The 27,240-nt window shown below is 34.4% G+C and overlaps 1 protein-coding gene and 1 non-coding gene across 3 annotated transcripts; one reads left to right on the forward strand and one right to left on the reverse strand.

Moving 5' to 3' along the window:
- Positions 1-3,090: 3,090 nt before the first annotated feature.
- LOC107630568 (putative plant SNARE 13) lies at positions 3,091-11,942 on the reverse strand. Of its 2 annotated transcripts, none has more exons than XM_016333750.3 (10): positions 11,536-11,942; positions 9,508-9,600; positions 8,924-9,017; positions 8,607-8,644; positions 8,271-8,368; positions 4,445-4,524; positions 4,313-4,369; positions 4,133-4,225; positions 3,970-4,044; positions 3,091-3,573 (listed from the first exon to the last, which is right to left on the reverse strand). In XM_016333750.3, the coding sequence occupies exons 1-10, from the start codon at positions 11,610-11,612 to the stop codon at positions 3,472-3,474; spliced, it is 807 nt and encodes a 268-aa protein (XP_016189236.1). In that variant the 5' UTR covers positions 11,613-11,942; the 3' UTR covers positions 3,091-3,471. The 2 variants fall into 2 exon arrangements, with proteins under 2 accessions (XP_016189236.1, XP_088364870.1); XM_088508744.1 differs by having other exon boundaries at positions 10,107-11,912.
- Positions 11,943-23,466: 11,524 nt separating this feature from the next.
- On the forward strand, positions 23,467-23,574 carry LOC148570739 (small nucleolar RNA R71). The gene has a single exon (XR_015880357.1). It is a non-coding gene; the product is annotated as a small nucleolar RNA R71 (small nucleolar RNA).
- The last annotated feature ends 3,666 nt before the right edge of the window (positions 23,575-27,240 follow it).

The raw sequence follows: 27,240 nt of genomic DNA on the forward strand, positions 1-27,240 counted from the left end.
CCTCTCCCCTTATATACTGTGCTGGGTGTGCCTAAAAATGACCTAGCCCACTGGTCAGGGCGCTTGTGAGCTGTCCCTGTCCACGTGGGGGGAGCTGGCCGTCCTGGACTTCGGGTCATGGCTTCAGGTGTTGCCCCGGGAAAGCCGACCCGACCGGTATGCTAAGTGTGGTGCGTTGGGTTGCGCAAGTGGTGAGGTTGGACGTCGGTTGGGTCGGACTTTATGGACCGACCCGTTGGATTTTCCTTGTGAGGGATAGCTTGAGTCTGGGTCAGAGGTGGCGCCCCGACTCGGCGGTTAGTTGGACTGAACTTGTAGTGGTCTGTAACAAAATATAATGAAAATTAAATCATGGAAAAAGAAAATTTGAATTATAGATAGATTAGACGAAAAATTTTGATGATATTTTTAACTGATTTCTTGTCATTCTATTTAAAGGAATAATATAAATATTCATCTTATTCAATTTACGATGCTCATATTTCAGTCATTTTATTTATAATTATTTTATTTTATAACAACGTAGTGATTTTCATTAAGCATACGAAGATAAAATATATATTTATATCATTTTAGTAAATATTTAATAGTATTTATACAAAAATATCATATATAGTGAACAATTATTTAAAAATATCTACATAATAAACACAAATATATATATATATATATATATATATATATATATAGTGACGGATCCAGAAAATTTTAGTAGTGGGACAAAATTTATATAACATTATAATAATTTTTATAATAAAAATAATGTGTATATAAAAAATTAAATATTAAATTATCTATTAACCATTATATATCTGTGTATAAATATATGTGTTGTTTAACTTATTTTTAATGTATATTTTATATTTTAATATATATATTTTATACAATGGATTATTTTTTATGTACATATAACATGATTATTGTTATGATTATATTTTATTATTGTAAAATATGATTAGCCTTCAAAATATCTAATATATAAATTATAATATTAAAATAGTAATTTAAATAATAATATATAATTTAAAATTCTATTATTTTAGGTTTTATATTTTAAAAAATTAAATAATTTTTCTCTTAACACTACCATCAAAATTTCTCTTTTCTTATATATATTACTAAATAATTATTTAGAAATTCACTTCCTACCAACACAATTAGAAGTCGACTCTTATTGATACTTATAGTTAAAAAAGTTCTTTCAATTAATACAGTTGCTATGCAAAAATTAAAGCTAATTTAAAAAGAAGATAAATAATATTCTTTTGAGTTGATTTTTAAAAAAGAACACTAATTTCGTTTAAATTTGAGAATTGATCATTCTAACAAATTTCTAATATAAAATTTTTAAATGGACGATTAAATATCAAAAGTTGAATAAAAAATTATTGTGGGGTCAAATTTAATAATCTAATAGGGACAAATAAATATTATTATTATATACTACTCAAAAAAATTCCAAATCGTAGTGGGGGCGCTTGCCCCCACACCACTATAAGTAGAACCGTCCCTGTTATATATATATATAAGTTAAATAAATTAATAAAAAGATAAATTTAAAAAAATTTAAAAAAAAGAGGAGAAATAAAAATATAGCAAAACTTTTGTATCTTCGTTTGCAAATTTCTCCGTTTTTTTCTTCAAAAATGTGTGTTTGTTGTGAAAGAAGAGAAACAAAAAAATAAAATAAAAAGATACAAAATTTCTGTATTTTCGTCGACAAACTTCTGCATTTTCCCTAAAAGATTTCTTTTTTTTTTTTCAAATGTTTTGTGCAAAAATTTGTTACTAAAATTTTAAAAAAATAAAAAACATAGAAATTTATAAAGTTAAACACAGAAATTTGTGAAGATGAATGCAAAATTATTACATAGATAAAATATTAAAAGAACATAGAAATTCATAATTTTAAAAACACAAAAAAAATCTATACAAAGAAATATCTTCTTCTATGGCTTCTTTTTTGTTTACTTCTTTTTTCTTTTTCTATGTTGCTCTTACTTCTTTGTTTTAAGTTTTTTTTTTTTTCTCTTTTTCTTGTTTTTATTTTTTTTATTTTAAAAGAGAGAAACAAAAGAAAATAAAAGAAACATAACGAAAAACAAAGAACATGCAAAAAAGGAAAAAGAAGAAGGCAGAAAAAGGATACAGAGAAGACATAGAAGAAAAAGAATGAGAAGAAGACAATGCGAAAGAAGAATGAGAAGACAGAGAATAAATGTGTGTATGAGGATACATACAGCATGATTTGGTTCGACTAGGTTACTAAAAACACTTGGTTACCAAACATTTTTATTTGTCAAATTGATCAACAAGTTATTTTTGTCATTTTGTAATTGATAATAGTAGAGGTGTAATCGAGTCTGTTTAGGTTAGATTTGAGTAAAAATGGGAACCGATTAGAACAAAATTGATCGGTTCGAATTAGGTTGAATTGGTGTATTTTTTGTGATTGTACCTGAATCGAACCAATTAAATATAGGTTTAAATCGGTTTGGATAATTAGTTACTCGATCAAATTTAAATTTGTAAAAAAAAAATTAAAAAGAAAAATAGTCTATAACAAAAAATAAAAGTAAGAATAAAAATTAAATGATTGTACATTACAATTATTTTTTTAATAGTTGGGACCGAGTGATATTAGGGTCACATATATTATATATACACTACTTATTTTTTTTAATATAATATTTTGGATAATTAGAAAATTGAGTCGGATTCCACAATCTTTGATCCGATATCCAGACTATTTAAGTTCAAGTACAATACCCGCAACAATCGAATCAGATCCAAGATAACATGGACATTTTAGTATAAATTATTTTATGTTTTAAAAATAAATAATGATGCAAATATAGTTCATCCGTCGTCTTCCTAGTACGTATCAATTAGCCGCCACATCGGAGAAAAGACTATGAACGGCATTGTTACTTATAAATAATCCTAGGATTAGAAATTAAAAAGTACGTGCTCCGAACATGGTCAAATTTGAATATAAACTAATAAAAGTTAGCACGCTGCTCCTCATTTACACCGTTTATATCTCAATTTAGAGTCAAGGAAGAGAATTTCATGAGTAAATTAAAAATATGAAGAGCAGGAAACACACACTGGAATAAATGTAATTTACAAGACCCAATCCATGAGACAAGAAGAAAGAAAAATAATAAATTTAACAATAAAAAGAAAAAGAAGAAAAGAAAACGCAAATCTCCTTTGAATTGGACATGTACACCGTAAATCCCACACTGGAAAATTATTTTTTCTAACCCTACAACATCTCGGGAATGATACATAAAGAAACATGGCACTCAAAGCAAAGCAAGAGAAGCTCGTGTGATTTACATAGAATCACAAACAGAATATGCACAACTCCGGCAAGAAATTCTTTCTTCCGACTATCTCATCGTCGTCCATGGTAACCAAGAATACGGTTGGTAGGATTAGGATGGATAGAACTGTAAAAAAGAGTTAATCAAAATGTTCAGTCCTTAGGTACAAAAGTCTTCTGCTTGGAGCAGGAGGCGCTAACCCTGGGATATCCCTGATATCTTTGTTGTGGGGATTCACAATCTGCAATGTGCAAGAGTCGGTTAAAACAGAAGCATGGACATCTTGCATAACATAACCAGTTGGCAAAATAAAAAACATACAAGTATTTCAACGGCAAATTTGCTTGCACGGATCATTCTGCAACTATTTTCTTCTACCATCATTTTATTCAATTCTAAAAAATTAATACATAAATAAAAATAAAGGTTTAAAAATATCTAATAATCCAATCTAAATATTATTTTCAAGTGAGTTCTCTGCACAGGAGTTTCTTGTTTTTGTTAGTAGTTTTGGGGCCTGAGCAGCATAATTTAGTTTAACATTTTTATTTTCTTCCTTAAAACAAGGTATTGGATTTCACGAGAGAAAGTATCAGTGACAAATTGATGAAATTAATAGATCGAATGAAGATAGTACCTTCACAACAATAATGGCAATGACACCACAGACAATAAGCACCAGAAGCAGCATGATGCACTTATCAGTAGCTACCTGATAACAGGACGTAACGTAGAGTATAAGTCATGGCCGATGTTTAAAAAGTTTATATTGCATACAAACAAACAAAAATAAAATCAACCTGTCTGCCAATCTCCTTCACAAGCTGCGAGGCCTTCTTAATTGAAAATTGAATTGAATCAAGCTCATTAACAATCCGACCCATTTGTTCAGTCTGCACAATTTGATGACAAGACACATCAAATGTTTGATAGGATATGATTTCCCCTTTTTAAAAGTGAATTTGACATAAAACACTTACTTGGCCCTTCAAGGTAGTAGCAGTTTGGGTGCCTACTTCGATTGTTTGATGAACAACCTACATTTTGTATAAATTTAAGAATGAACATAAACAAGCAACGAAGTCTAATTCTGAATCTGATGTAAGTCACACCTGTTTAGATCTTTCAATAGCCTGATCAGTTTCATCCATTTGCTTCATCCCAGCATTGATAAGTTCTTGATTAGACATTTCTATACAATAAGCCAAATGGGTCAATTTGGTGAGATATATTCTTCGATCACTACACGAGAACAAAAACATGCAGAGAAAGGGCAAGTGCCCAATCCCCAACCCAAAAATTCAAGTATCATGCCAACAAAGATGATGCCTGCTATGCCAATGCAAAAATTAGCATACAGATACAATGGAAAGATGATAGATGGAGACAGGTTACAATGGGAAAAACGCAGATATGAATTCTAACTCAATGGAGAGTTTGGATCATCTTATTTATACACCTTCCATTGCATTAGGCATACATCCAGTAAATCCATTTGCCTTTAAGGATGCCACCATGAATAATCATGAAATTGATGAACTTCAGTGAATCAGGTGTATAGTCTCGGCAACTGTTTGTCTATTATCCATCCCTCTTAAATATCGTGTTGTGATGAACCATATAGAATCGAGGCCAGTGTGAGGCCATAAGAACAGTCAAGAATTTGATGAACTTTAGTGAATCAGGTGTATAGTCTCTGCAACTGTGTGTCTATAATCCAACCCTCTTAAATATCATGATGTGATGAACCATATAGAATTGAGGCCAGTGTGAGGCCATCAGAACAGTCAAAAATAAATAAGATAATAAAACACAGACACACATTTGTTTTCTACCCATTTTTTTAAAACATAAAATTTAAAAAAAAATGGGTAGAAAACATTCTCCTCTTGAGATCTCACTTTTGCACGACTTTTACACGATTCAAGCTTTCTATCTTTCACAATCAAATTTCATATATATTTATACATAAATCCTAAAAGCATTCTTTTGTTAATTTTGATGAATGTAGAGCACATACTACTAGGGATGTCTAAACTCCCTAGGAGGTGGGGATCCCCGTGGGGACCGCCCCGAATGGGGCCTTGATGACAGAGAAGTTTCCCTGCGGGGACGGGGATAGGGGACAAAATTCCCCCGAAGCAGGTGCGGGGACCCGAGCGGGGATCCCCGTCTGCGTCCCCGCTAATCCCCGAATATATTAAATTACTTAAACACCCTTAATAGTTTATCTCACTTTGGTTTTTTAGTCATTTCACCTTCCATATATATAGAAGAGTAATGCTACATGGCCAGCAAATATTATCATTTTTGGCTCGCACTTAACCAGCAATAATTTGCACCCATATTTACAGACGTTTTGCATACAAGAAGTATATAATCTACACCTATATTTACTAGAGTTTTGCACACATGAATCAATACAGTTTGCACCCATAAATCAATACAATTTACACCCATATTTTTCAGAATTTGCATACATAAATTAGTAAAATGACAATTTAGTATGTGTTGGAAAAATACTAAAATTGCTGGCCTCCAAGAGTTTTTCTATATAGAAAAAGTGAGAACCCTAATTCCTTTTCCCCCTCACTAGCGCTGCACTCACCCAGTTACCCTCACCCCTAAGCCCTCGCGACACCCCCCTTTTCTGTTCTCTCCATCCTCTCTGCACCCAGCCAGCCACCTCCCTTGCCACTCTCCTTTTCACCTCGCCATCCCACTCACCGCGACATCACCAGGCACCGTGGCGTTCTCTCTCCGGCGCTGTTCTCTCTCCCGCACCGCGACATCACCACACCGCGCAGTTCCCCCTCCGCACCGCGCTGTTCCCTGCCTCGCCGTCGGGTCTCCTCAACTTGTCAAAAGAAGTCGCCAAAGCGTCCCCCCAATTCGTCGAAAGAACTCGCCGTCGCATTCCCCCACCACAGCCCTGTTGTCCTCCTCCTCCTCCTCCTCCTCCTCCTCCTCCACCTCCACTTTCACCTAATTTCAGGTTTGATGCTCTTTTCCCGTTTTTTTGCCGTTTTTGCCGATTTATTGCAGTTTAAAATCTCCTTTGTATAATATCTGTTATGTGTTTTCTGTATAATCCCCTGTAATCTATTGCACTTAGACACATAGGGTTTATAATTATGAAACAGTTAGGGTTTGATACTCTTCCTATGTATAATCTTTGTTATGTGTTTTCTGAATAATCTGCTCTATTATGTGTTCTTTTTGTTGATTTATTGCAGTTTATAATTTATCCCTTTCTGTGTTTTTTGCCGTTTTTGCTGATTTATTGCAGTCTAAAATCTCCTCTATATAATCTCTGTTATGTGTTCTCTGTATAATCTCTTCTGTTATGTGTTCTTTTTGCTGATTTATTGCAGTTTATAGTTTATCCTTCTCTGTTTTTTGCTGTTTCTGCTGATTTATTATGTATCTTTTGTATTTGATTTAATCTTTTTTTGTTTTCTGAATTTTCTCTTTGTATCTGAAGTTGAGCTAGAATCTAGTGTTTCTGTATTAAATCTTAATTTAGTGTTTCTATATTAAATCTTGCTGTTTATGTACAGGATGGATAGTTTTAGCTTGACTCCTATTGTTGATTGATATAATATAGGTAAACCAAGGTCGAAAATTCCAATTCCTTGGGACTATGAGATGAATACAGGGGATTTAGGAGTTTAGTTTATTATTTTTTTTATTATGTCAAATTTTTATTTAATATATGGTATTCTTGTTTTTTATGTATGTTAACATATTCATGTTTGTGTTGTTTTAATAGAAAACATGGAGTTATTTGTTGGATGTTGTATTCTGACAATGGAAAAATATTTGATGTTGAAGACTTTATTTTATGGCTTTTTTTTTATAATGGAAGTTGTATTTCAAGATTTTGTTTTATGGACTATGATTTATTATTTTGTATTTCCACTTGTAATCTTGGATAAGATATGTTTGTGTTGTAATAATGTTTTTTTATTTTTAAAAAATTTTTTCCTATAATTTCCATATAAATATTCAATATAGAGAGATGGGGAATGGAGCCTGCGGGGAACACAGGGAACGGGGATGGGGACAATTATCTCCCCCCCCCCCCCCCAATGGCGGGGATCGGGGCGGGGACGAGGAGTAAATCTTGGGGCAGGGGCGGGGAGGCATCCCCTGCCTCGCCCCATTGACATCCCTACATACTACACAATTAAACTTGTATGGTTTGAAATTAGTTTGGACACAAGCTTAGATCGTCATTGGGTAAATCAGCACATGGTCACCGTTGTCACCGTTGTCCCATGAAAAGCATGTGAATCATTTGATTTGGTGCCAAAATTTGTACAAACAATGTTCTTCAATTCTTGTTGCAATCTTGCACTCTAGTTTGCTGCGCCTTGTGGGTCAGACTCTGGTCATTTATGACATGATCCAGATTCTAAAATTCCCTACAATTTGTTTCTATTTGATTCTTCTTTTTTTTTTCTCTCTCGAGAAACTGAGAAAAGGAAACGTTGAATGGAAAAAATGGTCCGTTGCTTGGTGTATGATGGGGAAAACTGTGTACCGAAACTTCAACAGTTTGTGGTTGGTTGTGCAGATTATCAAGCTCAGACCATGTGCTCTAGCAGTATAACTCGAGTGATACAACAGTTGGAACAGTTTTTTTTTTAAAGGAAAAGTTAGAACTTAGAATAGGTAGCTATAGAGATAACAATCAGTCAGTGAGTTACTTAAGACTCAGGTCAAACCATTATCAATTAACCATATACATGAAGCTTCTACCAGAGATTACGTGACAGATTCATAATAGTATCAAATTGTATACAGCAGGTATCAGGAAAAATACAAATAAAAATACAATACCTAAACATTTGCATACAGCAGCAGCATGCCTATAAACCAAAGATAATCACCAACTTAACATATTAAGAGCAAAAGAAGGCTGGAATATTTTACCTGATGCTAGTTGAACATTTTGTTCAGCTGTAGGTTCACTTGTTCCTGCTCCCATGTCAAAAAGTTCAACTTTCTTATTACCAAGGGTATTCAGATACCTATCAATCATCCATATAATAGTATAAATCCTCCATTCAAATAACCAAAAGGATTATGGTACTTTTGGATGAACATAAATACTGTAAAGGGAAAAGAGATAATATTTTGAATTATTGATAGTAATGAGCACACGAAAATGGTATTAACCATATTATCTGTTCTAAGACCTACGTGTCTTTACATAGAAGAGTTATTTTATTTTAACTGCAGAAACAGAAATATGAGGTGTCAGCTTACGATTTTCTCAGAGCCACGTATGAATTTAGTTCCTTGATCTGCAAAAAAAGAAGGGACCATTGTAAGCAAACATAAACAATCAGCAGTTCTAGTGCAACAAGAAGCAATGACTTAATTTATGAATGAGCATGAGAACAACCAAATCTACCCCACCCTAGATCATGATGAAAAAGCCTGAGACTCACATTTAGCAATGCAAATCATTTACAAAGATGTGAAAAGAAAAATATCGCCACATTCATAATACTTTGAGGTTGAAGATATTGTACCCCTTCCAAAACATGAGCATCCAAAATAGAAAGGTTTTCGGCACTAACCATTGATTGTTTTTCATCATTAAGTTGCTTGTTCACTTCTGGGGGATTTTTTCCCTCTTCATCTTTAATTTCTCGATCAAACTCCTTTATCAACCTGTAATAAAAACATAAGGCTTCATACTCCAGAAAGTTGGGGATGCATTGATAAAGGAAATAGCAAACTACAGCAGATCACATTAAAATGTCTTCACCACTTGTGCCTACCAACAGAAAAGTGAATTGGAAAATAAAAAATCTGGAAAGCACCTAATTATAAGGATAACAAAGGATGAGAACTTTCACAACAAAAATGGAGCTTCTACAAGACCTACAAGCAGAAGACTCTGTGTGCTGCTCTTATTATACAACATTCGACCCCTGGATACTGCAATGGACGGTAAAATTCCTAGGCAGAAATTTTCTTTATGATAATTAGTTATTAACAAAGTAAAAAGATTTCTGCAAGTCAATTCATGAGGAAAAGTTAACCAGTAAAGTCAATATGAATGGAACCTACATTTTTCTTCTTACTCAACTCAAAGTTACAGTTGTCACTGAGATATAGCAAGATTACAAGTTTACAACCACAGAAATGCTTAACTAACCTTTTACACTCCACCATCTTATCCTTGAGTTCTTCCAGCTGCTTGCTTTGTCTATTGGAATCTTTAATCTTATCAAGCCTTTGGAAGCCATTTCTGGATGTTAAATGAAAATATTTTATTACTATATAGGAATACTTGAAAAGATTATAGATCTATTGAACTTTATTTATTTCACTTCAGAAAGAATTAGTAACTGCGAAAGTGGCTACAGCAAAGGATACACAAGAAAGCAGAGATAATTACAAATAAATACATTGCTTGAACAAAGACAAATAAAGGAAGGATAACATAACAGCCTTCAAGAAATACTTTACTCGGATAACTATGGTCAACAACATTAATTAACACCAACAATAACATCAGCAGGTTTGAAGGCCACATTAAGGCAATTTCCCCTAATATGTTTGTTATGTGTTCTCTATATAAGGGCAATATGATGCCATTTGATCCACGAAGAAGATCAGATCTAGTGGGATAAGACTTCGTAGTTGTTAGGTATGTTATATGTGGGGCAAATTTAGAATCAATAGCACATCTGTTTTTTGTATAATCTAGTGGCTGTTTTTTCTTATTGAATACTTTGTTAGTTTATTTAGTACCTTTGATGATTGCTGGGTGTGCCTTACAACCTTAGATTAATTTCTCTTTATTGGGTTCTGATCTGGGGAGTAGGAAAGAAGCAAAATATCTGTGCAATGTGCAGTATATGCCACCATTTGGAATATTTGATTAGAGAACCATTTATGTACCTTCAATCACAGATTTTGAGATAAGCAAGTTTAAAGGGATAGAATTAAACATACGGCCACTATTTTTTGTAAAGCTCATGATCTATCCAGAGCACTTCTCCTCTCAAACAAGTTGAGAGATTGGAAAGCTACATTCCATAGATAACTTTTTCTTTTGTTTGCTTTTTTGCTCCGTAAGGAGGACCTCTTATCCTTCCATTTGCTTTATTATTCTTCCCACTATCTTAGTGATGTTATTCTTTTATCAAAAATAAATAAATAAATAATAGCCTCCAGCCCATCACTGCAAAAGAGGCAACCCAAATGATCATACTAAATCTCAAGAGATCATTGTTTTAACAGAAAAGATCTATGTCATATGGGAATACCAAAGCACCTAGAGAAAACATAATAATAAATAAAATAAACCTAAAAATGATTGATCGATATACACTTGTGCTGTTAACTGGAAATGCAACTATAAGGTTAAGGAAGCTTTTCAAATAATGAATTTTATACATCACATTCATTTTTTATTTATATACTTGTGCATTTAAAGCCAATTATTCTCTTCAGATAGATTGGGAACTAAAAACTGCAAAAAAAGTCTACTAGTCTCCTGACCAACATCAATAGCCTTTTTCCGTGGGAGAAGGGGGCACTATTAGCATCCTGATCAACATCAATAGCTTCTTTTTTGGGAGAGAAAAGAATATAGTATTAATAAAGATAAGGATACTATTACAAAGAGATTAGAGGACAAGAAGTCAAAAATGGAATTGCATATCTTAATATCAAACAGTAACGGAATATAGCTTGTCCTCAATGCAGCATTTTCCTGCTAAAATAAAAAACAGAAATATCTCACAAAATCTAGTGGCTCTCAAGACATAGCTTCTTCTAGTAGCACCACTATCCACCCATGCTCATTTCACTAAGCATAACATAACTTGTGTACAATGAGCTACCTCAATAAATACATAACTGGCCATCACTACACCGCTTCAAACCATACAATTCCTAAATTCACAAATATCATTAAGCCTATAAACCTTAAACATACAAATACAAGCACAGGACCAAGTCAAAATTTTCAACATTATCCCCTTTGCTCACTCCAATTTCAAGAATCACTGCCCTAACTAAATAAGATGCTAAACGAGTATGATTCACATCCCAAAATTCGCAACAAGTTTAACTTGCACCCTCTAACATCATATACGAGCAGAGGTGAAAAACTTTCGAACACGAAAACATTGCATAACTGAATCTGAAGAGGTAGTAAAATTAAGTTACATACGCCAGGAATCGAAAGTTATCGCGGATTTTGCCGAGGATCTGCTCCACCTGAGGGCTCATCTGCAAGCTGGTAGCCATTGCTGCCGGCGACTGCGTCTCCTCCGCAAAACCCCGGCGAGAACCGAATTTTCTGGAGGAAACCCTAGCTTGTCGATTTGGCGAGTCTTTGCGCAAGATGCATTATCAGTTGATTTTGCCGCGAGAATCAGAGAGAGGGGAAGTGAAGGAATGGAGAGCGCAAGGAGAATGAGAAAGTGGCAGATTAGGTTTCAATTGAAATAGAATTCAGAAGGAAATAGAGGGAAGCAAGAGCACCGGGAACAGAAAAGGCCAAAGGGGGAGTTTTGGAGAACAGAATACAGTTGTTTTTCTGCTAACAAATAATTAATTGTATTTAATTACATTTATATTTATTTTTGTTTGGATGCATTTTAATTATAACTAGTTTCATTTTCCGTGTAGCCACCAAAAAAAAAAAGTTTCATTTTCCGTGTCTCCGATGGAAATTTAAATTATAATTTTAAATAAATATTATTTGATATCAATATGAATTAATTTATTTTAAAATAATTAATAATATATAATTTTGGTAGTAACTAATAATATTTGATGTATAATTTATTAAGAGTTAATTTATTATCTATAATTTTTTCTCTAAAATTTATAGTATGTGGTAATAATGATTTTATTTTTTATTAATTAAAAAATTATTTAATTTTTTATTATATAAATAACTTAATTAATAACTTTTATTATTATTTTCTTACTAAAAAATATCAGCATTCATATATTTTTTCAATATTATTAAGTAAAAAACTATTGGTACTATTATTCTTTCTATTCGAGATAATAACTTAAGTTTCTTATTTTATATATAAAATAATATTATAAATAATATCTTATTTTTTAAATTTTTTAATATATTCATATAAAAAAAATTATGCAATAGATCGTATATTATAAAAATTAGATGATTTACATATAAAATTATTTATATAGTCATTACAAAAATATAAAAAAAAAAATTATCCTACATAATAGTCTTAGATATAAGTAACATCATGTATATATTAATATGAGGGTAAAAAACGCATTTAAACAAAGGGGAGTAATGTTGAAAATTTTGACTTGGTCCTGTGCTTGTATTTGTATGTTGGCTTATATGCGTAATAAACTTCTCTCCAATTTCAAGAATCACTGCCCTAACTAAATAAAATCTTGTTTTATACTTATTTTAATTATGTGAATGTAAATTATTATTATAATTTTTATTTTTCTATTCATTAGTAAATAATATTTAAAACTAAGAAAGAGAAAAAAGTTTATTGAAAATGTTTTGTAATTAAATATTTTCTTATAAATATATCCAACTTTTATATATAAATAGTTATAATGTTTAGTAATATTGTATTTGTTATACCGATTAACCTAATACCTCAAGCAAGTAAGATTAACCTAGGTCTAATATTAGGATCTTAAATCTAACCTAGGTTCATTCTCTTAAGGCCTAATTTGGATAAAGTTTACGCGTTTCCTCTCAAATTAGCTCATGTTGGATCTCTGTTGCTAGTTAGACATGGTAATAGGTACAGTGAGGACATGGCAGGTATCCCTTTCCTGTCCTTCATGCTTGTTTTAAAAAATTATCCCTTGTCATTTTCATATTTTCTTCGTAAGTTTCCATTTAATTATCCCTTTCTTTGAAATTTTTTTAGGAAAAAATTAACAAAAAAGAGACATAATATAATCATCATAAAATAATCAATTAAACATAATAGAACAAAATTTAAAAAATATTTATTATGAAAATAAAATAAAACAAAACAACATAAAAATATCTTTCAATATAATTCTTTGGAGCGAGATTAGGCGATGTAGTAATGGACTTGAGAGGCAAAGAAAGAGAGAGAAAGAGATAAATCGAGGCTAGGTATGAGTGAAAATTTAGAAGAACAAAGAAAAATTCGAATTGGAGACAAGAATTAAGATTAATAAATTCAAAAAATAGATTTATGTATTTATATAAATTAGGGTAAATTAGTAATTTCATATCCGAGAGTGATAGAGTGTGTATAACTAACTAGTTTGTTAGGAAGTTAAGTTTCTTGTTATAAAAGTTACTTAGTTGGTTATAAGAGAAGGCTTTTGTTGCTGCTATATATGTTGGCTTATACAAAATCATATATACATTTATTGTAATCACTTTATTAACATTCAACTCTCTCTCTCTCTTCCATCATCTTCACTTTCAATCTGATTCTATTAAACATGATCTATCATCTTTACTTTCAATTTGATTCCATTAAACACAAGTCCCTCATTTCTTTATGGTACCAAGAGCTAAGGTTATGATCCATGGCTGACAACAATACTCCAGTTTCAGTAATGGAAAATCCACCTTTATCTACACAACCTCTTTTAAGCATTATCAACCAAATCAACAAATCTTTCAATAATTATGTAGCTGATAAACTCACAGAAACAAACTTTTTTATATGGCACCATCAAGCTACTCTCTCTATATGTGGACAACAACTTCAACATCATCTTGAAAAAGAGAAAATTCCTCCAAAAATTGAGAGCAATCCAAATCAGACATCACAAACAAAATCAAAGAAATATCAAGATTAGAGAGTTAATGGCTATAATGTCACATCATGGTTCTTTGTTTCGATGGATGAATCTTTCAAGTATAGAGTTATTGAATGTTACTTTGCTCATGAAATATGGAGCAGAATTCACACTTACTTTGCCTCTCATACTAAAGATCGAATTAGACAATTGCAATTGCAATTGAAATCAGTCAAGAAATTGGCATCTACCTCAGATTATCTTCTTCAAATAAAAAAAATTTATTGATTTTAGTAGCAGTAGGATCACCACTCACAAACTTAGATTATACCAATGTTATCTTAGATGGTTTGAATGAAGATTATCATCCCTTCATTACTATGTTCACAATGAAAGATCCTGCATCCCTAATCTTGAAGCTTTGCTTATGGCTGAAGATGACATAATTGAAAGATTTAAGAAACCATAATTTTCAATGGTTCAGGTTAATTTTACTCAATCCTCTAACTCAAATCTCAGGAAATCTCTTATAATTCTGGTAGAGGCAACAACAACAACATTCTTGGTCGTCCACCCTTTGGTAGAAGAAGGCATGTGATAAAAATAAAAAGATAGATAAAGGGGAGATGATAAGAAATAGATTGGGCGCTAGGGGTTATATCACAATAGATAAGCAGTAAAGGGTATACCCAAAGACACAGCAGAAACATAAAAAGATAGATAAAGGTTTTTCTACTAAACTTCTAAGAAACTTATTCTTAGCAACCTAGGTCACCGAAGGGTTTTCCTACTAGACCTTCAAAGAACTTGTCTTTGACAACCTAGATCAGAGGGATGAAAATTGAATCATCCAATCTTCTCCATGCAACAAGCGAAGCAAATCACTCACCTCACTTAATCACAAAAAAAAAAAAAAATATGCATAAAGCACTAAGGAAATTTTATTCATCAAAGTTGTTCCAAATGGTCTTACGTGTTTAAATAGGCCCCTAACAAACTAACAAAAAGATAAAATAAGATTTTAAAATTTAAATCAGATTTGATCTTAATGGATTAGATCAGATTTGATCTTAATGAATTAGATCAGATTTGATTTTTAAATTTAAAATTCCTAAAAATACTACTAAGCAAATCAAAACTAAAACAAATCTTCTAACAAACTCTAACAGCAAAACAAATTAAAAATAAAGGCCTAATAATTTCAAAAATTAATAATTAATTATGCCTCCTATTGAATTTGAAGAGCATTGTTGGGCTTCTTGTTGTCTTGCCTTAGTCCAATGGGTCTTATGAGTTGTCGCCATTTCAGCACCACTGTTTTTGAGACGGACTTTTAGTCTTCTTGATGTCCAAGACCGGCATGGTACAATTCTTCTAGTATTTAAATCTTTGAACGTGACGAGATTACCATTTTGCCCTTTAGCTCTAAAATGACGAAAATGTCCATCAGCGCGGAGTTAGAAATTTTTGTGGAGCTGAGGAAGGAACAATTGGAACTCCAACACCACACCTCAATGCTAAATTTGTGGCAAATTTGGCCTTGTTGCTAGCTATTGCTATTTCAGGTTTGATTAAAGATTCCAACATGCTCAGCAAAGTGTTCCCTTCACTTCCATGCACACTGTTCTTTCACCTTCTCCATCTTTTCATAATCCAAAAGCCATGATTGCAACACCTTCTATTATGATTGATTCTTCATGGTATGTTCATTCAGGTGCAACTCATCAATACACACCTGATTCAACCAATTTGCAATAATCCTTTGAATATTAAGGCAAAGAACAGGCATATGCTAAAAATGGATCAGGTATGACAATAAAAAATGTTGGCAAATCTTATTATAATGCTGACCTACTCATAGAAAATATAAATTATATGATTTGCTGCTAGTTCTATCCATTACTCAAAATTTAATTAGTGTTTTCATATTTGCAAGGGATAACGAAGTTTATTTCTCTTTTTGGCCTGATGAGTGCTTTGTTAAATCAAAGGCTACCAAGGGTGTTCTTCTCTGAGGCAAAGCTGTTAAAGGAATGTACAAGTTTAAACGTGTTGATATTCCAAAATCTATTTCTTCTCCAATTAATCTTGCTGTGTTTGTTGTTAGTTGTGCTTCCTTAGATGTATATCATCTAAGATTTGGCCATCTTACTCATGCTATTGTAAAAACTATTGTGTCTAAATTTGGTTTACCTATGAATAATACTACTTCTTCATTCAATGTTTGTAAATTCTACTGCATGGCTAAATCACATAGGCTTTCATACTTTCCTTCTACTTATTCTTATGATGTTCCCTATCTCTGGTTGTTTCTAATGTGTGGATACCTACCCCTATTATATCTCATAATGGTTATAAATACTATGTATCTTTTGTGGATGTGTTTTCTAAACATACTACCATTTACTTACTTACAAATAAATTCCAAGTCTTTCATGTTTTCAGATAATACAAGTTATATATGGAAAAGCAACTTGGATATTCCACTAAATCTCTTCAAATAGATAATGAAAAAGAGTATTTATCAAATACTTTTATTAAATTCTTGAAGAATGAAGGCATTGTGTATAGATTAAGCTGTCCGTACACACCACAACAAAATGATCTAGCTAAGAGAAAATAGACACATTATGAAAACTGGACTTGCTCTCTTGGCTACTGCTTTTTTACCTCTTCAATTTTGGGATGAGGCCTTATCTACCTTTATTTATCTTATCAATAGAATGTCATCCACTATTACTTTTCACAAATTACTTTTTGAAATCTTGTTTCATCATTTTCCTAATTATTCATTTTTGCGTGTGTTTGGGTGTTTTTGTTTTCCTAATATTAGGCTTTATAGTTATCATAAACTATAGAGCTGAGATCCCAACCCAATATCATTTTTCGTTATGCTGTAAACTAAAAAGTATACAAATGTTTGGACAAAATAGAAAAATAATCATATCTAGAGATGTTATTTTTTATGAAGGATAACTCTTATCTCTCTTTTTCTTTAATAAAACTACTTTATCTAATATTAGTCCCACTATAGAAAGACTCCCAGTAATAGCAACCATTCCTCTTCTTCTATTCAACCTTCTACTAATATCCTTTTTTCTTTGATTTTCCAACATCCCTCTCTAGAATATTCATTAAATGATACAAAAAACTATACTGCCAATATTGAAATTGCACATCACCCTATTACAATAGTGGATTTTAAAGCTTAGACTCAGATTCCAAAGCCAATTTCTGAAATTGAAGTAATGTTACCCTTTGATAATCAATTGTCCCAACATGTTCCTTCTTTAGTAAGTATACACCCAATGTTGACTGTAACACCCTATCACATAGAGTGGTGCATGAAATTGTGATCTCAGGCAACGGCGCGAAAAACTCTGTACGCACGTCTTAATAAATTGTTTTTCATTCACAACTTCGATACAACTGACCAGCAAGTGCACTGGGTCGTCCAAGTAATAAAACCTTACGTGAGTAAGGGTCGATCCCACGGAGATTGTTGGTATGAAGCAAGCTATGGTCATCTTATAAATCTCAGTCAGGCGGATAATAATTGATTATGGAGTTTTCGAAAATAAATAAGAAATAGACAGAAAATAAAGATAGAAATACTTATGTATATCATTGGTGAGAATTTCAGATAAGTGTATGGAGATGCATTCGTTCCTCTGAACTTCTGCTTTTCTACTGTCTTCATCCAATCAATCCTACTCCTTTCCATGGCTGGCTTTATGTAAGGACATCACCATTGTCAATGGCTACTTTTCATCCTCTTTGTGAAAATGGTCCGATGCGCTGTCACTGCATGGCTAATCATCTGGAGGCATCACCGTGGTCAATGGCTGCATCCTATCCTCTTGTGAAAATGGTCCAAATGCTCTGTCACAGCACGGCTAATCATCTGAGGTTCTCGATCATACTGGAATAGGATTCACCCTCCTTTTGCGTCTGTCACTACGCCCAGCACTCGCGAGTTTGAAGTTCGTCACAGTCATTCAATCCCAGAATCCTAATCGGAATACCACAGACAAGGTTTAGACTTTTCGGATTCTCATGAATGCCGCCATCAATCTAGCTTACACCACGAAGATTCTGATTAAGAGATCCAAGAGATAATCATCCAATCTAAGGTGGAACGGAAGTGGTTGTCAGGCACGCGTTCGTGGGGGAATGATGATGATTGTCACGTTCATCACATTCATGTTGAAGTGCGAATGAATATGTTAGAAGCGGAATAAGTTGAATTGAATAGAAAAACAGTAGTACTTTGCATTAATTCATGAGGAACAGCAGAGTTCCACACCTTAATCTATGGAGTGTAGAAACTCTACCGTTGAAAATATATAAGTGAAAGGTCCAGGCATGGCTGAATGGCCAGCCCCCAAAACGTGATCACAGGATCAAAAAATACAATCCAGGATGTCTAATACAATAGTAAAAACTTCTATTTATAATAAACTAGCTACTAGGGTTTACAAAAGTAAGTAATTGATGCATAAATCCACTTCTGGGGCCCACTTGGTGTGTGCTTGGGCTGAGCTTTAGCTTTCCACGTGCAGAGGCTTCTTTTGGAGTTGAACGCCAGGTTGTAACGTGTTTCTGGCGTTCAACTCTGGTTTGTGACGTGTTTCTGGCGTTTAACTCCAGACAACAGCATAGAACTGGCGTTCAACTCCCTTTTGTGTCGTCTAAACTTAGCCAAAGTATGGACCATTATATATTGATGGAAAGCCCTGGATGTCTACTTTCCAACGCAATTGGAAGTGCTCCATTTTGACTTCTGTAGCTCCAGAAAATCCACTTTGAGTGTAGGAAGGTCAGAATCCAACAGCATCAGCAGTCCTTCTTCAACCTCTGAATCTGATTTTTGCTCAAGTCCCTCAATTTCAGCCAGAAAATACCTGAAATCATAGAAAAACACACAAACTCATAATAAAGTCCAGAAATGTGAATTTAACATAAAAACTAATAAAAACATCCCTAAAAGTAACTAGATCTTACTAAAAACATACTAAAAACAATGCCAAAAAGCGTATAAATTATCCGCTCATTACAACACCAAACTTAAATTGTTGCTTGTCCCCAAGCAACTGAAAATCAAATAGGATAAAAAGAAGAGAATGTACTATAAATTCCAAACTGTCAATGAAACATAGCTCCAATCAGATGAGCGGGACTTGTAGCTTTTTGCCTCTTGAATAGTTTTGGCATCTCACTTTATCCATTGAGGTTCAGAATGATTGGCATCTATAGGAACTCAGAATTCAGATAGTGTTATTGATTCTCCTAGTTCAATATGTTGATTCTTGAACACAGCTACTTTATGAGTCTTGGCCGTGGCCCTAAGCACTTTGCTTTCCAGTATTACCACCGGATACATAAATGCCACAGACACATAATTGGGTGAACCTTTTCAGATTGTGACTCAGCTTTGCTAGAGTCCCCAATTAGAGGTGTCCAGGGTTCTTAAGCACACTCTTCTTTTGCTTTGGACCTTGACTTTAACCGCCCAGTCTCAAGTTTTCACTTGACACCTTCACGCCACAAGCACATGGTTAGGGACAGCTTGGTTTAGCCGCTTAGGCCAGGATTTTATTCCTTTAGGCCCTCCTATCCACTGATGCTCAAAGCCTTGGGATCCTTTTTATTACCCTTGCCTTTTGGTTTTAAGGGTTACTGGCTTTTTGCTCTTGCCTCTTTGTTTTAAGAGCTTTTGGCTTTTTCTGCTTGCTTTTTCTTTTTTTTCGCCTATATTTTATTTTATTTTATTTTTTTTCTGCAAGCTTTGTTCTTTGCTGCTTTTTCTTGCTTCAAGAATCATTTTTATGATTTTTCAGATTATCAAATAACATGTCTCCTTGTCATCATTCTTTCAAGAGCCAACATATTTAACATTCTAAAACAACAACTTCAAAAGACATATGCACTGTTCAGGCATTCATTCAGAAAACAAGAAGTATTGTCACCACATCAATATAATTAAACTAAGTTCAAGGATAAACTTGAAACTCATGTACTTCTTGTTCTTTTGAATTAAAATATTTTTTCATTTAAGAGAGGTGATGGATTCATAGGACATTCATAACTTTAAGACATAGTTACTAAATACTAATGATCATGTAATAAGACACAAACATGGATAAGCACTTAACATAAAGAAAACGAAAAACAGAGAATGTAAGAACAAGGAATGAATCCACCTTAGTGATGGTGGCGTTTCCTTCTGGAGGAACTAATGATGTCCTTGAGCTCTTCTATGTCTCTTCCTTGTCTTTGTTGCTCCTCCCTCATCGCTTTTTGATCTTCTCTAATTTCATGAAGGATGATGGAGTGCTCTTGATGTTCCACCCTTAATTGTCCCATGTTGGAACTTAATTCTCCTAGGGAGGTGTTGATTTGCTCCCAATAGTTTTGTGGAGGAAAATGCATTTGAGGCATCTCCAGGATCTCATGGTGATGAGCTTCATGCGTCTCTTGAGCTCCATGAATGGGCTCTCTTGTTTGCTCCATCCTTTTCTTAGTGATGGGCTTGTGAGATGAATCTTTCCATCTCCCATGACTCGGAGGTGGAAGCTTTTGTCTTCCCTTTTCCTTTTCTAGAGAATTCTCCGGTCTTGGGTGCCATCAATGGTAATGGAAAAACAAAAAGCTTATGCTTTTACCACACCAAACTTAGAATATTGCTCGCCCTCGAGCAAGAGAAGAAAGAATAGATGAAGAAGAAGAAGAAAATATGGAGGAGAGGAGGGAGAGGTATATTCGGCCAAGAAGGGGAAGAGAGGGTTGTGTTGTGTGAAAATGAGGAAGAGTAGAGGGCTATATATAGGGAAGGGAGGGGGGTAAGGTTCGGCCATAAGGGTGGCTTTTGGGTGGTAAATTGATTTTGAATTTTGAAGGTAGGTGGAGTTTATGAGGTAGGTTTATAGGGAAGAGTGGATGGATGTGAGTGGTGAAGTGGTTATAGGGAAGAGAGATTGAGGTGATTGGTGAAGAATTTTGGGGAAGAGTGTTTATTGGGAAGAGAGGATGAACATTGAGAAGAGGGAAGAGAGTGAGTGGTGGTAGGTGGGGATCCTGTGGGGTCCACAGATGCTGAGATGATCCTGTGGGGTCCACAGATCCTGAGGTGTCAAGGAATTGTATCCCTGCACCAATTAGGCATGTAAAATGCCTTTGCATGCAATTCTGGTGTTTAAACGCCGAACTGATGCTTGTTCTGGGCGTTCAACGCCCAGATGCAGCATATTTCTGGCGTTGAACGCCAGCCAGATGCTTGTTTCTGGCGTTCAGCGCCAGCTCTTCTTCACTGTGTATTTCTGGCGTCTGGACGCCAAGATGCTGCTTGTTTCTGGCGTTGAACGCCAGATCCATGCTCTGTTCTGGCGTTGAACGCCAGATCCATGCTCTGTTCTGGCGTTGAACGCCAGACAGATGCTCCTTACTGGCGTTTAAATGCCAGTGAGATCCTCCTCCAGGGTGTGATTTTTCTTCTGCTGTTTTTGATTCCGTTTTCAATTTTTATATTTATTTTGTGACTCCACATGATCATGAACCTAATAAAACATGAAAAACAATGAAAATAAAAATTAGATAAATAAAAATTGGGTTGCCTCCCAACAAGCGCTTCTTTAATGTCAATAGCTTGACAGTGGGCTCTCATAGAGCCTCACAGATGTTCAGAGCATTGTTGAGACTCCCCAACACCAAACTTAGAGTTTGGATATGGGAGTTCAACACCAAACTTAGAATTTGGTTGTGGCCTCCCAACACCAAACTTAGAGTTTGACTGTGGGGGCTCTGGTTGACTCCGTTTTGAGAGAAGCTTACTGTGCCTCTTTTCCATGTTTACAGAAGGATGTCCTTGAGTTTTAAACTCAAGGGAGTCCTCATTCAATTGAAGAACTAGTTCACCTCTGTTAACATCAATCACAGCTCTTGCTGTGGCTAGGAAGGGTCTTCCAAGGATGATGGATTCATCCTCATCCTTCCCAGTATCTAGGATTATGAAATTAGCAGGGATGTAAAGGCCTTCAACCTTTACTAATATGTCCTCTACTTGTCTATAAGCCTGTTTTCTGGAATTGTCTGCCATCTCTAATGAGATTTTAGCAGCTTGTACCTCAAAGATTCCCAGTTTCTCCATTACAGAGAGTGGCATGAGGTTTATTCCTGACCCCAGGTCACATAGAGCCTTCTCAAAGGTCATGGTGCCTATGGTACAAGGTATCAGGAACTTTCCAGGATCCTGTTTCTTCTGAGGCAATCTCAGTTGATCCAATGCATTCAGTTCATTGGTGAACAGGGGAGGTTCATCTCCCCAAGTCTCACCACCAAATAAATTGGCATTCAGCTTCATGATTGCACCAAGGAACTTGGCAACTTGCTCTTCAGTAATATCCTCATTCTCTTCAGAAGAGGAATACTCATCAGAGCTCATGAATGGCATAAGGAGGTTTAATGGAATCTCTATGGTCTCTAGTTGAGTCTCAGATTCCTTTGGTTCCTCAGAGGGAAACTCCTTATTGATCACTGGATGCCCCAGGAGGTCTTCCTCCTTGGGATTCACGTGCTCCCCTTCTTCCTTGGATTCGGCCATGATGGTCATTTCAATGGCCTTGCACTCTCCTTTTGGATTTTCTTCTGTATTGCTTGGGAGAGTACTAGGAGGGATTTCAGTGACTCTTTTACTCAGCTGGCCCACTTGTGCTTCCAAATTTCTAATGGAGGACCTTATTTCATTCATGAAACTCACAGTGGCCTTAGATAGATCAGAGACTAAGTTTGCTAAATTAGAAGTATTTTGTTCAGAGTTCTCTGTCTGTTGCTGAGTGGATGATGGAAAAGGCTTGCTATTGCTAAACCTGTTTCTTCCACCATTATTAAAGCCTTGTTGAGGCTTTTGTTGATCCTTCCATGAGAGATTTGGGTGATTTCTCCATGAGGGATTATAGGTGTTTCCATATGGTTCACCCATGTAATTCACCTCTGCTATTGCAGGGTTCTCAGGATCATAAGCTTCTTCTTCAGAAGATGCCTCTTGAGTACTGTTGGATGCAGCTTGCATTCCATTCAGACTCTGAGAAATCATATTGACTTGCTGAGTCAATATTTTATTCTGAGCCAATATGGCATTCAGAGTATCAATTTCAAGAACTCCCTTCTTCTGAGGCGTCCCATTACTCACAGGATTCCTCTCAGAAGTGTACATGAACTGGTTATTAGCAACCATGTCAATGAGTTCTTGAGCTTCTGCAGGCATTTTCTTTAGGTGAATGGATCCACCTGCAGAAGTATCCAATGACATCTTTGATAGCTCAGATAAACCATCATAGAATATATCCAGGATGGTCCATTCTGAAAGCATGTCAGAAGGACATTTTTTGGTCAGTTGCTTGTATCTCTCCCAAGCTTCATAGAGGGATTCACCTTCTTTCTGTCTGAAGGTTTGAACATCCATTCTAAGCTTGCTCAGCTTTTGAGGAGGAAAGAACTTGGCTAAGAAAGCCGTGACCAGCTTATCCCAAGAGTTCAGGCTATCTTTGGGTTGAGAGTCCAACCACACTCTAGCTCTGTCTCTTACAGCAAAAGGGAAAAGCATGAGCCTGTAGACTTCAGGATCTACTCCATTAGTCTTAACAGTATCACAGATCTGCAAAAATTCAGTTAAGAACTGAAAAGGATCTTCAGATGGAAGTCCATGAAACTTGCAGTTCTGCTGCATCAGAGAAACTAATTAAGGTTTCAGCTCAAAATTGTTTGCTCCAATGGTAGGGATGGAGATGCTTCTTCCATGTAAATTGGAATTAGGTGCAGTAAAGTCACCAAGCATCCTCCTTGCATTATTATTATTTTCGGCTGCCATCTCCTTTTCTTGTTCGAAAATTTCTGAAAGGTGCTTGCTGGATTGTTGTAATTTAGCTTCTCTTAGTTTCCTCTTCAGAGTCCTTTCAGCTTCTGGATCTGCTTCAACAAGAATATTCTTGTCCTTGCTCCTGCTCATATAAAAAAGAGGGAACAGAAAAATAATAATAGGGATCCTTTTTACCACAGTATAGAGGTCCCTGTGTGAGTAGAAGAAAAGAAGAAGAAAAGAATGTAATGTAAGGAAAGAAACACAAAGGTGAGGAGAGCAGAGATGTGAGATGAAGAGAAGTGTTAGTAGATGAATAAATAAATAGAAGGAGATGAGAGAGAAAGAGAATTTTTGAAAATGATTTTTGAAAAATGGTTAGTGATTTTCGAAAATTAAAAGATGAAATAAATTAAAATTGAATTTTGAAACAATTAGTTAATTAAAAAGAATTTTTGAAAAAGAGGGAGATATTTTCGAAAATTAGAGAGAGAGGGTTAGTTAGGTAGTTTTGAAAAAGATAAGAAACAAACAAAAAGTTAGTTAGTTAGTTGAAACAAATTTGAAAATCAATTTTGAAAAGATAAGAAGATAAGAAGATAAGAAGTTAGAAAAGATATTTTAAAATCAAATTTTTGAAAAAGATATGATTTAAAAAAAAAGATAAGATAAAACGATATTTTTGAAAAGATATGATTGAAATTAGTTTTGAAAAAGATTTGATTTTTAAAATCACAATTAATGACTTGATTCACAAGAAATCACAAGATATGATTCTAGAACTTAAAGCTTGAATCTTTCTTAACAAGTAAGTAACAAACTTGAAATTTTTGAATCAAAACATTAATTGATGATGTTATTTTCGAAAATTAGGAGATGAAGATAAGAAAAATATTTTTGAAAAATATTTTTAAAATTTTCAAAAATAACTAAGAAAAATGAAATAGATTTGATTTTTAAAAAAGATTTTGAAAAAGATAAGATTTTTAAATTGAAAATTTGATTTGACTCATAAGAAACAACTAAATTTTAAAAAGTTTTGAAAAAGTCAACTCAAATTTTCGAATTTATGAAAAGAAAAAGGAGAAGATATTTTTTTATTTTTGAATTTTTAATGATGAGAGAGAAAAACATGAAAATGATGCAATGCATGAAAGTTATGGATCAAAACAATGAATGCATGCAAGAATGCTATGAATGTCAAGATGAACACCAAGAACACTTTGAAGATCATGATGAACATCAAGAACATATTTTTGAAAAAATTTTTATGCAAAGAAAACATGCAAGACACCAAACTTAGAAATCCTTAATGCTTAGACACTAAGAATTCAAGAATACATATGAAAAACACCATACAACACAAAACAATATAATATGAAGATCAATCAAGAAGGTTTTATCAAGAACAACTTGAAGATCATGATGAATGCAATGCATGAATGCAATTTTCGAAAAATGCAAGATGAGTATGCAATTGACACCAAACTTAAAATTTGACTCAAGACTCAAACAAGAAACACAAAATATTTTTGGTTTTTATGATTTTATGATTTTTTTTGGATTTTTCAAAAATTATTTGTGAAAAAGAAAAATAAGGATTCCAAAATTTTTAATATGAATTCCAGGAATCTTGTGCTCTTTAGCCTAAAGCTCCAATCTGAGGGTTAGACATGGCTTACTAGCCAGCCAAGCTTTAGAATGTAACTCAGATATACTGCTCATTAATTATCAAATTAACTTGCCTCTATGCTGATGGTTGGAAGCCCCTATCCAAATGAATATAGACATGGCTTTACAGCCAGCCAGGCTTCACATGCTTCATGAAACTCTAGAATTCATTCTTAAAAATTCTGAAGAACATAATAAAAAATTTTTGAAAAGAGTTTTTTTTTTTATTTTTTTTTTCGAAAATAAAGGAGAAATTTTTGAAAGATTTTTGAAAAAAAAATTTTTTGAAAACTTTTTGAAAATAAAATAAGAAGAAAATTACCTAATCTGAGCAACATGATGAACCGTCAGTTGTCCAAACTCGAACAATCCCCGGCAACGGCGCCAAAAACTTGGTGCACGAAATTGTGATCTCAGGCAACGGCGCGAAAAACTCTGTACGCACGTCTTAATAAATCGTTTTTCATTCACAACTTTGATACAACTGACCAGCAAGTGCACTGGGTCGTCCAAGTAATAAAACCTTACGTGAGTAAGGGTCGATCCCACGAAGATTGTTGGTATGAAGCAAGCTATGATCATCTTGTAAATCTCAGTCAGGCGGATAATAATTGATTATGGAGTTTTCGAAAATAAATAAGAAATAGACAGAAAATAAAGATAGAAATACTTATGTATATCATTGGTGAGAATTTCAGATAAGTGTATGGAGATGCGTTCGTTCCTCTGAACTTCTGCTTTCCTGCTGTCTTCATCCAATCAATCCTACTCCTTTCCATGGCTGGCTTTATGTAAGGACATCACCATTGTCAATGGCTACTTTTCATCCTCTCTGTGAAAATGGTCCGATGCGCTGTCACTGCATGGCTAATCATCTGGAGGCATCACCGTGGTCAATGGCTGCATCCTATCCTCTTGTGAAAATGGTCCAAATGCTCTGTCACAGCACGGCTAATCATCTGAGGTTCTCGATCATACTGGAATAGGATTCACCCTCCTTTTGCGTCTGTCACTACGCCCAGCACTCGCGAGTTTGAAGTTCGTCACAGTCATTCAATCCCAGAATCCTACTCGGAATACCACAGACAAGGTTTAGACTTTTCGGATTCTCATGAATGCTGCCATCAATCTAGCTTACACCACGAAGATTTTGATTAAGAGATCCAAGAGATAATCATCCAATCTAAGGTGGAACGGAAGTGGTTGTCAGGCACGCATTCGTGGGGGAATGATGATGATTGTCACGTTCATCACATTCATGTTGAATTGCGAATGAATATCTTAGAAGCGGAATAAGTTGAATTGAATAGAAAAATAGTAGTACTTTGCATTAATTCATGAGGAACAGCAGAGCTCCACACCTTAATCTATGGAGTGTAGAAACTCTACCGTTGAAAATACATAAGTGAAAGGTCCAGGCATGGCCGAATGGCCAGCCCCCAAAACGTGATCACAGGATCAAAAAATACAATCCAGGATGTCTAATACAATAGTAAAAAGTTCTATTTATAATAAACTAGCTACTAAGGTTTACAGAAGTAAGTAATTGATGCATAAATCCACTTCCGGGGCCCACTTGGTGTGTGCTTGGGCTGAGCTTTAGCTTTCCAC

This window comes from Arachis ipaensis, chromosome B3 (assembly GCF_059453495.1).
Source record: "Arachis ipaensis isolate K30076 ecotype BB chromosome B3, ASM5945349v1, whole genome shotgun sequence".
NCBI lineage: Eukaryota > Viridiplantae > Streptophyta > Magnoliopsida > Fabales > Fabaceae > Arachis > Arachis ipaensis.